The following is a 12,504-nucleotide window of genomic DNA, read 5'->3' on the forward strand; positions in this document are numbered from 1 at the left end:
GGTGTGGGAGACTCCTGCATTTATTCTTGTTTTTAGTTTTTTAGTGGCTTTACTTGGCATTTTGTGAGAACCATTTTGCAACATAAATCTTGGCGTTGTTGTGTGTCCTTTTTCCAACAAAAGCACTAAGTGACTTTTCAAGGGTGTAAAAACTAAATCCTACTCTTTAACCATCACATTTTAATAAAAACATTAAGCCACTTTTTGAGGCTGTAAAAACTAAGTCCTACTCTCTCACAAGCTGTAAAATGTATTTTACATTAAAAAAAACTATGCTATGCACTTTTCCTACAAATATTTTCATTTTTATATTTTCTGTCTTGTTTAAACTCTCAACATAAAAAACTAAAAAAAAAAACTAAATTGCACTGAAAACTAAAGCAGGCACCCTTGGTTTTTGAAGAAACACATCTGAATCTTAAAACACCTTTAATAACCAAGCAAAAATGAAACATTTACAATCATTCATTGCTTGGTAAAGACTTTTGATGCTGCATACACGACGGAACCAACTGCAAAGAGAGCACCTAAGCCATACATGACTTTAACCAATAAAGGTGTCTTCTCTGAATCACTGGCTGCCTGGGAAGACTCCTCACTGAGAGTTGTCTGTTCTAAATGTGTATCTGCAGCTTCAGGTTCTTGCTCAAGTCTTTCAGCATCCTTCAGTGTTTGGTCGTCTTGAAGTGTTTCAATCTGATTTCTGAGGTCTTTAATTACTGCTTCCAGACTTTTTATTTCTTCAGTGCTTTCCTTATCTTTCAGTTTCAGTTGATGTACTTCTTTTTCAGTAGAACATGGAATTTCTTTCAAATGTTCTTCACTATCCATTTCAAATTCACATTGCCTAGATTTTATAGCTAATTTAGACTGAAGTGACTTGCATTCATATGTTTTACTGTTAAGTTGTGTTTTCAGCTGGCTAATTTCTTCTTCTGCTGACTGAGCAAATTCTTCTAGCATGTCAACATTTGACTGCAGTAGTTTCATCCTATGTTTTAAACGGGCAATTTCTGACTGACAAATTTCTGACTGACAAATTTTGTCATTTGGACTTCCTGAATTGTCTTCAAATACAACTTCTTCCATTTTCTCAGCAAAATTGTTAGTCAGTTAGTTAGTTGGTTGTCTTGTCTGTCCGTCTCGTGTCCCTGACTTTTTGTTCCCTGTGTCGCGTTCTCCGTTTCCATTGTAGTCAGAACATCTATTTATAACCTCTGGTCTTTGGTTATGATGACTTAAAGTGAGGCGTTATGTCATCAAAAGCAGAGGTATGATGTCATAACGCCTCATTAAGTCACCAAAAGCAGGACGTATGATGTCCTCAAAAGCAGAGGTATGATGTCATAACGCCTCATTAAGTCATCAAAAGCAGGACTTATGATGTCATCAAAAGCAGAGGTATGATGTCATACCGCCTCGTATTAGCAGGATGCACTGTAAGTGATGTCATCATCAACAGGATGCATGTGATGTGATTATAAGGCTTTGTTGTGTTTGTTGTCCTTGAGATTAAAAACACCAATCCCTTGTGAAACTCTTCTTTCTGCTGCCTAGATGCATCACAGCAAAATTAGCCAGCAGCACTGCACAAATACCTACAACACTCCAAAATCAGCCACAACACAAAATTTATAGCCACAACAATGGAAATAAAGATATATCGGAAGGGAAGCTGCATGGAAGTGAGCTGTAAACAATGGGCCAGGTCATGGGACGTTTTGGGAAGCAAGCAGTCTTCAGTAATATTTAAATATCAGAAACTATTTGAAAACAATGTCAGATTTAGCCATTCTCATCAGCCTCGGCACCTCCTTTATATTCTGCCTCTTACTTGTCTCTGTTGAATCTTTTGTACTACAGCCCTCACCTCCTGCATGCTATCAGTTTGGAATTTTTTGGCCGTGACCTGAGTAAATTTGTCCATTTGACAGACTGCATTTGAAGGCCTGTTCACACCGGGATGAATTTCGCCCGTGATTTTCATTTTTAAGCCTTTCACCCAGTTGGTTCGCTCCATCTTAAAGCTTTATTGATAAAACTTTATTAAAAAGGGTCCCTTTCTTAATGTTAGTTAATGCATGACTAATTACTTATTAAATAAAGTGTTAACAGCCCATTTTATGCATTACTTTGATTAGAAAAAGATTGAAGCTTGGAAAATTGTTGCCTTGTCTGATGAGTCTCCATTTTTGCTGCAACATTCGGTCAGAATTTGGCATTAACAACATGAACGCATGGATCCATATATGTCAAAGTGTCCAGATTTTACAAAATGGTTGAGGACCCCAAATGAGGAAAAGTCACAAAATATTATGAAGTAAAAGAAAGATTAACCAAACTGTTAAGACATTTAAAACTATGAGAAGTATCTTAAAATCCACCCTGAAGCAGGTGGTGAGCAGGGATCTTAAATTTGTGATTTGCCTCCTGGTCTTGGTGACAATTTGTGCGTCAGAATTCTGGAGAAGCTGATGGTTCTTAATGTTATTTTTTGGAAAACTACCAAGCAGTGTGTCTCAAAAATCAATTCCACTGATGATAAAAGCAGCATCGCTGTTTCTGATGACATTCCTCAGGGCCAGCATGTAAAGTGGCCATAGAACCTTGAGGCAGACATTTAATTTTGTGTACCTCGAAAAGGTGTGTGTCCATGCCTATCATAAAGTTGCTCCTCATGAGACAGCAATTGAATCTCTTGAAACCCATTAGATGACACAAGATAGGTGACCTTCCGCTGAATGATGATTCTCGCACTGTGTGAGAGCGGCCACCCAGGACACTGCCGACTTTGAAACGTTTGATTGACAGATTATCCTGAGACTTCCAACTAGCTCACTCCTGATGGCAAGAGTTAATGAGATATTTGCCTTTGAGTTCTGGGTGGGACGAGGAAATAAGCCTCCCCTCATTAACCATGATCCCTCTGGTCGTATGCTCTCCCCCTAGCTTACAGCCCCTCACAACCCCAACCTAACCTGGTGGAAAAAATGGAGAGCAATACTGGAGTCATCAAGACATATAATTATGAGCCAGATGCCAGCTTGGACGAGGAAAACAAAGACGTCCATGGATCTATTTGTATGTAAGTGGATGCATTGGAATGGAGCAGAGTAGGGAGCTTGTGGCCTGTCGATTGTAATTTTCACGTAACAACTGCAAACTGTATTTTGTTTCATCTACTCATGATTCAATAGGATTTGTATAAAGAAATACTAAGAAACCCAAATTTAATTCTAATTTTCTTTATTTATCCCCTCCATCATGACAAAAAATGTCATGATAGCATGTAAAAACACACACACACACAAAAAAAAACTAATTGTCATTGGAGTGGGTCTTAAATATCTTGAAAAGTTCAAGGATTTGAAATACAAAAGCTGAAAAAGCTGAAGAAGCTGAACATTTTAATAGTTGAATGGTTAAAAATGGTAAAATTGTAGAAGGAGTCGAGCGCCAAAAATAGCGGCAGATACTATAGTACAGACATAAAGAGAAATAGGAAAACAATTGGTTGAATGCCTTATTATTATTTATTATTGGTTGAATGCTTGATAGCATTCAACCAATAATAATAATTGTCTTTACTGTATTTATGTCCTTCATCATTTGAAAAATGCCACAATAGCATGTTAAAAACACACACACAAAAATAACAATGGTGATTGGAGTGGGTCTTTAAATGTCATGTTAAACATTTGTCTTTTTTAAATTTTGTATTACTAGTCAACAAATTAAAAAAAAGAAAAACATTTAGTAAAATACAAGTTCTTGTTTCTAAAGAATGTAATTTTTAATGTTGTCACTGCACATTTTACATGTAACACAAAATACATGGGCCACTTTTCACAGAGATAGATCGCCCCACCAGTGATTTTAAATGTACAAAAACGTAATTCATTGCGTTTCCTTTTTTTCCCAATGTGAAGTTTTTATGCATTTTTTAAAGTGTATTTAAATTTTTTTTAACCCAATAAAAATTTAAGGTAAAAAAAGAATAATATGTCTATTGTAAATTTAAAAAGAAAATAACTATAATGTGAACCGCTAAGGTCTGTGGGTAAACAAGGAGTCGCGTGTCCTCTCGCGAGATTTGTTTAGGCTGGTTTAGAGTCATGTGACTCTAAGGGAAATTCTGTGAAAGTCTCAGACGACACAGCCATGTCTCGGTGTAGTGATCCGTATTTACGTCTAATTAAAATAAAAACACGCGTGTAGCTTGTGGGGAACTTGTATTCCTTACTTCATCGTTATTTTTTAATCGGATATCATTTACGAGCCTCGTGAAGCAGATGTGAATGTTTACCAATCGACAGCGGGTTTTGTCTGTGTCCTCTCGTGCTAACGGGGGTTTTGAAAAACACAAGCATTGCTTCAGTAAAGTAACGTAGTTATGGCACAACCGTGTTTGGAGATGACTGGGTGTAGTTGGATACACGTTAAAGCCCTTAATGTCTGGCCTCCGCCTGTAGGTAGTATCGCTTTCACAGCAGGAACACACAAACACACCTCCTTACGTAACTAGGAGGCTGTTTTGGCCTGATAAGTCTGTCATTTTAGCCCAAAATGTTGACTTATGAACAGTTTACATCTTCTTTAAAGGCTGAAGGAGCATTCAAATGTGGACTTTTATTTTTCCGGAGCTCAAATTCGACCTAACCAAACGTTTAACCCCTCAGGTTTGGACGCCATGCTCGCCACAGTGACTGCTGTGGTCATTAGTCAAGACAATGTCTCAGTTTCCCCGACATCTTTGGAGAACACCTCAACGCATCCCACCTGGCCTCCTGATTCCAACATCAGCAAGCCCCACAGATGCCTGCAGGTTCTGTATGAGGACATCGGAGACTCCAGGTAATGAAGAGGAGCTGCATTTGCAGCAGAAAATGCAGGGTTGCTGAATCAAAGTGAAACTTAAAGTGTAAAAATGGGCAAAAAAAGAAAGAAAGAAATTATTAAAGTTGACCGCATATAAATTGAAAACAACACAATAACAAAAAAAGAAATGTTTGTGATAAATGCACGCACCGGGTATCGAATGGGCCAAGTTTTCCATCACGGACGCCACCATCCAGGTACATTGGAAAGGACACACAATCGGCATAATCCTGGAACATCTTGGAAAGGTTAAGGATTTGAAAGACCAAAAGTCACAACTGCAAAAAGCTGAAAGAGCTGAAACTTTTAATAGTTGAATGGTTAAAATAGCTGAAAGATTGTAGCAGTTAAAATGGCGGAAGATACTATATTAAAGAAATAGAGAAACAGGAAAACAATGGGTATAATAATAATGCAATTTATTTCAAAGCGCCTTTCTAAACACTCAAAAAGACACTGTACAGATTCAAAAGTAAAATACAACAAATTCACTTTAACAATATGTTAAAAACCCAAAACCTAATTGACATCTTCATAAAATCAGAAAACAGATAAAAGTTTGTTATGTTTTGAGTCTGGATTTAAAAATTGAAAAAGGGTTTAATGTTACGGAGGTCATGGGGGTGAGAGAGAGTTTCAGAGTTGGGGGGCTGAGCAGCTGAAGGCGCGCCTCCCCTTGGTGACCATAGGGGGGGGAGGACGTAAAGCTGAAGGGGGGAAAGAGGGCGAGAGGGAAAATGCCACCTTCATGGCTGTAAAAATCAATGACAGTAAACAATTCTTCTTCTTTAGGGTCCGGTTCTGGGACATTTTACTGCTGGTGCCAAACGTGGCTTTCTTTGTGTTCTTGATGTGGAAGCTGCCATCAGCCAGGGCGAAGATCCGACTCACCTCCAGCCCCATTTTTGTCACTTTTTACCTGCTGGTAGGACAAGTTTGTTTTTTCTTTTCCTTCTCCCAACAATAAGGTTTTATTGATGGTTTTGAAATCCTGCTGTTTTCTTTTTTTGACGTTCCCTTGTATCTGGGGTCTGAAATAAAGAAAATCCTCACAATGAAACCATTTTTTTTTTTTTTACATTATTACGTTATTAATAGTGTGTATTCTAGACGGCAAAGCATCTCCTCATATAATGTGTCACAAATACTAAATGAAACAGTTGTTGTGAGCTTAACGTGCCGCTGAAATGCATCACAGGACACTGACGGGTTCCTGCATGTTCTCTGTTTTCAGGTTTTTGTCGTTGCAGCAGTTGGAATCACCCGTGCGATTGTTTCCATGACCGTCAGCGCCTCCAGCGCTGCCACCATCGTAGATAAAGTAAGAGGCTGTGAAGTTTGGATCCATGCACGACCCACAAATTTCTCTCTTTTTATTTTTAAAGGTGGTTCTGAGTTCGGTTTTTGGGGATTCTCTCCACCACATCAGACTCATCCATGACATGAGGTCATGAATCAAAAATCCGTCCGCTACTTTCCTACTTTTCCTCCGATGGAAAATGTTGTTTTTGGTGTTTTTAACATGTTCTTGATACAAAAAAACATTCTGTCTGTGATGTAGGAAATACGCTGTGAGGGTCACAGTGTCTGCGCCGCACCTTATAAGCCGGGCGAGGCTGAAGGCTGCTATACAAGTGTACCAAGGGCGAAAGCACCTGTGGATATTTTAGATCCTTTAGAGGAAGTGGGAGGCCCACTTTAGCCGCCTTATCCGTGAAAAGGCTGTCTGACATTAAAACGGTCTGAAAAAGGTTTTTAAGGATCCAAACAAATGACATTTCTGCAGGTTTATGAATGCAGCAGGTTTGCTCATCACAAACCCTTCCTACTTGATTATAATATTTATTCTTAACAGAAACTGCACTGCATGTGTGTTTAGTTTGGTTTTGGGGTAGGAAGTTGCCGTCTATCCTACCAGAGATTTTTCATGCGATTCCCAGAGAGGCAAATGTTTGCTAAAGCTTTTATGTCTCAGACTTAAGTCCTGGAAATTCCTCTCAGCCCTTTGGGAGTCGATTGGTCTTCTTTTTTTTTAAATTGTCTTAGCTGAGTGTAATGAAAGGGGAAAAAAAAAAAGAAGTCACTTCCTGTGTAAATGGTTGAACAGTGTGGTCTGATTCTGGTTTTTCTCTTGACGAGGGTGAAGTGTCCTGACCTTTGTTGTTTTTCTAGGTGCTTTGGGAAATCACACGCTTCTTTCTGCTGGCCATTGAGCTCAGTGTCATCATCCTGGGACTGGCTTTTGGTAAGGGGGCTGCTTTGTTTCTTTCTGTTTCCATTGTTGTCTCTGTTTGAATATTCAATATATGTCAGGAACTCACTTTTTAAATTTTGTTTTCATTTGAAATGTGTCTCAATTCTCTCTAATATCTGTATTTTTCTGTTGTTGTTCAGGTCACCTGGAGAGCAAGTCCAGCATAAAGCGCGTGTTGGCGATAACCGCCGTGTTGGCTCTGGGATATTCCATTACACAGGTAAAGAGGGCTGTCAGAAATACAAATATTGAGGTTTTTAACCTCTAAAGACCTGGCCTCACATTTTGTCTTATGTTACTTCAGTAGTTAAAAAATCCGTGAAGGTTTCTAGCAGACTTTAGGTTTAGTTTAAAACAAACGTAAGAGTTATGACACAATATTGTGATTGATGTTTAGTGGAGTTTCACCTGTTTTTCTTTTTTTCGACAATTTTCACATGACTTTTTAATTTTTCTTTTCTTTGTTTTTGGATTTATGGATTTTGATTTTGTTTTAACATATTTGATATTTTGTTATAAAACATAAAAACACTTTAATCTCAATTTTTGTGACTTTCTTTTTGTTGTTGTTGCAGTAAATAAATGACAAAATATACGACTTTTTTGGTACAGTTTCAGGTTCATTGTGCAAAATATTGTGTAATAAAATAAGAAATACTTGTAAAAGGGGGAAAAAAAGAAGGTGGGGTTGTACTTAGAATAAATAAATCCAGCATTTCATGAGAAATTGTAAAGCAGTAAAAAAAAAAGCCCCTTTGCTACTATTTAAGACAAATGAGAAATGTCTATTTTCAGGGCACATTAGAGATATTGTACCCAGACAGCCATCTGTCAGCTGAGGACTTCAACATCTATGGTCACGGCGGACGCCACTTCTGGTTGGCCAGCTCCTGCTTCTTCTTTCTGGTGCGTAACCTGTTGCTAGGGAAAAGTGGAAGGAAAGTCTCCATGAAGTCCCTTTAAGTCATGCAACAATCTGTTTTTACAGGTGTACTCCTTTGTTGTGATCCTGCCAAAAACCCCGTTCAGAGAGAGGATATCTCTGCCATGTGAGTTTCAGGTTTCCCAGCAAAAAACACGATCAAGAGTTCATTTGGTGCCACGTTTCTGATGCTTTTACTGTAACTTTACAGAGTTTAAAATGAATTGATGTTGAAGTGCATTAGCATTTTCATTCTCTGTTTCTTTGTTTTTATTTTTTGGCAGCCAAGAAGAGTTTCTATGGTTACGCCGCCATCCTGTCTTTACTGAACTTTGTCCAGGGCTTGGGCAGCGCCCTGCTGTGTGCTGGCGTCATCGAGGGACTCTGGTCAGTGTTTTCGTGGTCCCACTCTTTTGATGTACAGTCATTAAATATAGTATATGTTACATATTAACCCCATCTTGATGCTTTAATACTTTAATTTTTCACTGTAAAAAAAGAATCCTTTCCAGAGCTATGCAGGCTTTTTACCTGCTTCCTTCAACTTTTCACTTCTCTTTAGAAAAAAATGTTCTTTTTTTTTTTTTCAATTATTATTGTTTTTTTGCTTTTAATATTTTTTGTTTGTTTATTTTTTTATGTTTTCAACCTCTCACTTCTCAGCACAGACTGGATACCAGTTTAAAGGCTCAGATTATGAAGGAAAAAAAATTCATCTTTTCTCCATTTGAGAGGATTTATCTGTCAAACTAATTTCCCAAAACTGCCACTTGAATCTCCACGTATTTAGAATCACTGAACATAATTTGGGTTTGTAGATATGGACATTTTTCTCTTTTAGTGTCACTCAAACTGAAGTCCATATCGTGTTTTGTTAGTTTTTTTTTTTTTAAGACAAAAAGATTAAAAGCCTTTCTGTTTTGTTGGAGAAGAAGTAAATAAATATGGAAACACACAAATATGTAAACCAGCGCTAATTTCTGTCATTTTTACATGTACAATAACATGTCAAAAGCGCCTTTTGGTCAGTGTGCATCATTCTTAAAAACCAAAATAAATGACAGCGGGCTACTTTGTAATTAACAAACAATGCTCTCTATTTAATGCTCTATTTTCAATTAATAACATGTGCAGCAGTCATTAAAAATTAATCCTACAATAGTAATAGAAATAAACACAATATAGAATGTGATTCCTGGAGTTTTTTGATGGAAATGTAAACATTTGATGACGGTGCAGCGCTCGTCCTACCAATTTTTAAAGTTCAAATCCCATTTTCCATAAAGCCATGCGTGTGTTTGATGACGGCTTCCAGGCGGAGTCTCACCTGTTCACAGGTGTGTTTCCTTTGAGCTTTAACTCTTCTTTTTTTTTTTGTCTTCTCTGACTCAGCTGTGTAGATGTCACCACCTTCCTGTACTTCTCCGCCTTTGCACCGCTCATTTACGTCACATTCCTCAAGAACTTCTTTGGGTACGTATTCCTAAAAGCCGCCTAAGATCAAACATTTTAAGATCTTTTGAGGCCCTGAGTCTGTTTTTTCTTTTGCCGTACTAAATTTGAGATGGTAACACTATGTTCTGTTTTATAAAGAAGGATCCTTCAGAGTAAACTGAGCCGTAGGTCACTGATGGATGTTGGAAATTAGCAAAGGATGAGCTGTGGTGGTTCAGAGGGGAAACCGCCGGACCATCCTTCTGAGAGGAGAAACGATCCACAAAAAAAAAAAAAAACATCTTAAAACACCAAACTTGGGAACTTGGCAGCACTTGTAAATCTATTTTCATTCAAACATTGACACCAGAATTGATCTTTTTATTTATTTTTTTTACTCTTTCTGATGCTGCAAACTGCAGTTAATGTTGTCCAGAATTAGATGGTTACGTGTTGTCATGCCGCAGCTTTAAAGTCTGACCCTCTTTTGACTTATTTTCAAAGCGTTCCCGGTGGTCTTTTATCGAAGATAATGGTGTTTTAAGCTAACATCCTAAAACCTGTGTCGTTTTCTAGGACATAGTTTCTGCAGGAGTTCATAAGGGAAGCTTAATTTATTAGCCGATAGCGCGTTCTCTTCCTTAACCTCCGATGTCAAACGATTCTATTGAGTCAATTGTGAGGAAGTGGAGGCGGAGCTTAAACTCCAACTTTATTTATTTCATTTCGATTGAAAACACAAACCGCTTTACATAAAAGAGACGAAAATAGCCATAAAGTATAAGTATGAATTAAAGCAGAAAACACAGGAGAATCACACCAAATTGGCCCCCCTCCCTCACCAGATTTCTCCCTCCCCCTCACCTAGTTCCCCCGATATAACCCTGAACAGAAACGAGGAACTGCAGCTCAAGGACAAGGTCTGTAGCATGCTTTGGTAGCAGGGCAGCGCCCTGATAAGTCTGACGGATTTTGATGGCGTTTGAAGTTTGGATGTGAAAAAGTGGCGTGCCTCCCTGCAAAGGAAAATGCAATAGACGCTGGGCGCCGTTTTGAATTTTACCACAAGGCATCGATTATATTTTAAGTTATTTTGAAAAAAATTGAAAGCAAACACTGAACTGAAATGCCTTTTTCAAAATTGCTGAATTGTGAATTTGCAAAATGCATTTTCATGTGAATTTTGGTATCAAACACCCAGATTAATGTAAAATGCATTTGATTTTGATTTTAATATTTTAGTTTTAAAAGCAAAGATTGAATTGTAATATTTATATTGAATTTTAAAATGTCAAATGCATTTTCAAATTGCATATTACTTTAAATTATGGGTGGAAAAAAAAAAGGCAATAGAAAAAGACCATAATCAGATTCATCAGAGTGGGTCTGAAACAGCACTTTCTATAGCCTGTGGGCATGCAGCCAAGAAGAACTGATCTTGTAGAAATTCGTCTATACTCGTCATAAAATAAAAGATTTAATTTCTCTGTCATAACGGTTTGTTTCTTGCAGTTCGGAGCCCAAAATCCTGTTCTCCTACAAGTCCCAGGTGGATGAGCCGGAAGAAAGTGACGTCAACCTCCCCCCCACCGTGGTGGCGGCGGCGCTCGGGCGCAGTCACCAAACGGACCAGGGGCTCTACTACTCCTCCACGCAGATTGATGGCTCTGGTCCCGGCAGCTCCCGCATGGTGGGAGCGTACCTGGATGACGTTGCCTCTGGGCCCTATGGATCCAGCAGCATCAACAGCGTTGACGCTGACCGCTGGAGACCTATCCACGTGTGAGAGGACGGCGAGCGGCTGTACCGCCGGACCGCGTGGTCCGATCAGAGAACCCGATCGAACACAGACAGGTTCTTGGACATCTTGGAGCGGCGTCTCTCTGAAAGGACCGACTTAAGCATCAACATTTGTGACACTGTTGGCAGAGGACACATCTGCTGGGTCTGCTGTGGCCTTGATAGTCCTCATGGTTCTGGGTCCACAGGCTCTTAGACTTGGGCGCTTCCTGGTTCATCCGTAGTTTCTTTTAAATATAATTAGACAAACCGGAATCATTCCCCCTCGTCAGTATTCCAACCCAACGTTTGTTCAAATGAATAAAAACCCTCTGCTGCTGATCTGCATTGACGTGTCCAAATCAGCATCTGCTAGCTTTGAGTTCCTGCTGTTAGCAAACAAGCGATGCAAGTTTCTGGCGTTACGCTGCTTTAAAGAGACACGACGGCTCTGAAAGTCGTGGCTCTACGTCGTCATCATCATCTCACCCATCTGATTGCTAGACCGCCTCTGCTTCCATTTCCATTTTCAGTTCTTTAGTCACAGAGGAAGAAAGACGTTTCGCTTTGATCAGCCGTACATCCGGTTTGAACTTCTCTGAGCAAAGGTTTGATCTTTTCCCTGGAAACACAAAATGTCCATCTGCATATGCAACACTTTTCTAAAAGAATTCCATTTTCTGATTCTTAAGAAAGCTGCACAGAAAGAAACTGGGGGGTATTTAATGAAGGATAAGATGTGAGCAATATTTGTTTCTGGCACTTTGTCTTTACACCCACTTATTAAATAATGTCAAATGTTTCCTCCAAAAAACCCAGTGTTTAGGGATTTGACTTAGCATCCATTCGTGAGCTGTATGCCAAAAAAGGGTTTCTGTTTATTTAAATCTGTTTGAGAAGCGTGTGAAGGTGGAGCGCGAGCTTCTGAAGACCTGCTTGACTTTGTGAATTTTGGAGTGCAGGTTAAGCTGCAAAAACACTTCTGTTTCACGACTTCATAAAGGTGCTTTTTATGATTCCTTTTTCTTACAAATCAGTGTCTTTTTCCTGTAAAATGATCTTGCATATGGTTTCAGAATGACCTTTATTGATTGTGGATTGGTTCTACAGTATTCTGCTTAAGTAGAGGCATTGAAGTATTGATCATTCCTTAACTTTGAGAATAAACTCTGGATTTATGCTCAATCTCTACTACTCTGTTTTTAAATAGAATTTAGAATGAATGAACGATTTGATT

At 38.7% G+C, this 12,504-nt stretch overlaps 1 protein-coding gene across 4 annotated transcripts; it reads left to right on the top strand.

Moving 5' to 3' along the window:
- Nucleotides 1-2,981: 2,981 nt before the first annotated feature.
- tpra1 (transmembrane protein adipocyte associated 1) lies at nt 2,982-12,452 on the top strand. 4 transcript variants are annotated; one of them, XM_011475596.2, is made up of 11 exons: nt 2,982-3,085; nt 4,680-4,854; nt 5,671-5,803; nt 6,113-6,199; nt 7,051-7,123; nt 7,273-7,352; nt 7,928-8,038; nt 8,121-8,181; nt 8,339-8,441; nt 9,447-9,527; nt 11,001-12,452. In XM_011475596.2, exons 1-11 carry the CDS (start codon nt 3,028-3,030, stop codon nt 11,272-11,274), a joined length of 1,236 nt encoding a protein of 411 aa, XP_011473898.2. In that variant the 5' UTR covers nt 2,982-3,027; the 3' UTR covers nt 11,275-12,452. The 4 variants fall into 4 exon arrangements, with proteins under 4 accessions (XP_011473898.2, XP_011473897.1, XP_011473901.1 ...); XM_011475595.3 differs by lacking the exon at nt 2,982-3,085 and adding an exon at nt 4,112-4,472; XM_011475599.3 differs by lacking the exon at nt 2,982-3,085 and adding an exon at nt 4,113-4,468.
- Nucleotides 12,453-12,504: the final 52 nt, after the last annotated feature.

This window comes from Oryzias latipes, chromosome 5 (genome assembly GCF_002234675.1).
Source record: "Oryzias latipes chromosome 5, ASM223467v1".
Classification (NCBI taxonomy): Eukaryota; Metazoa; Chordata; class Actinopteri; order Beloniformes; family Adrianichthyidae; genus Oryzias; species Oryzias latipes.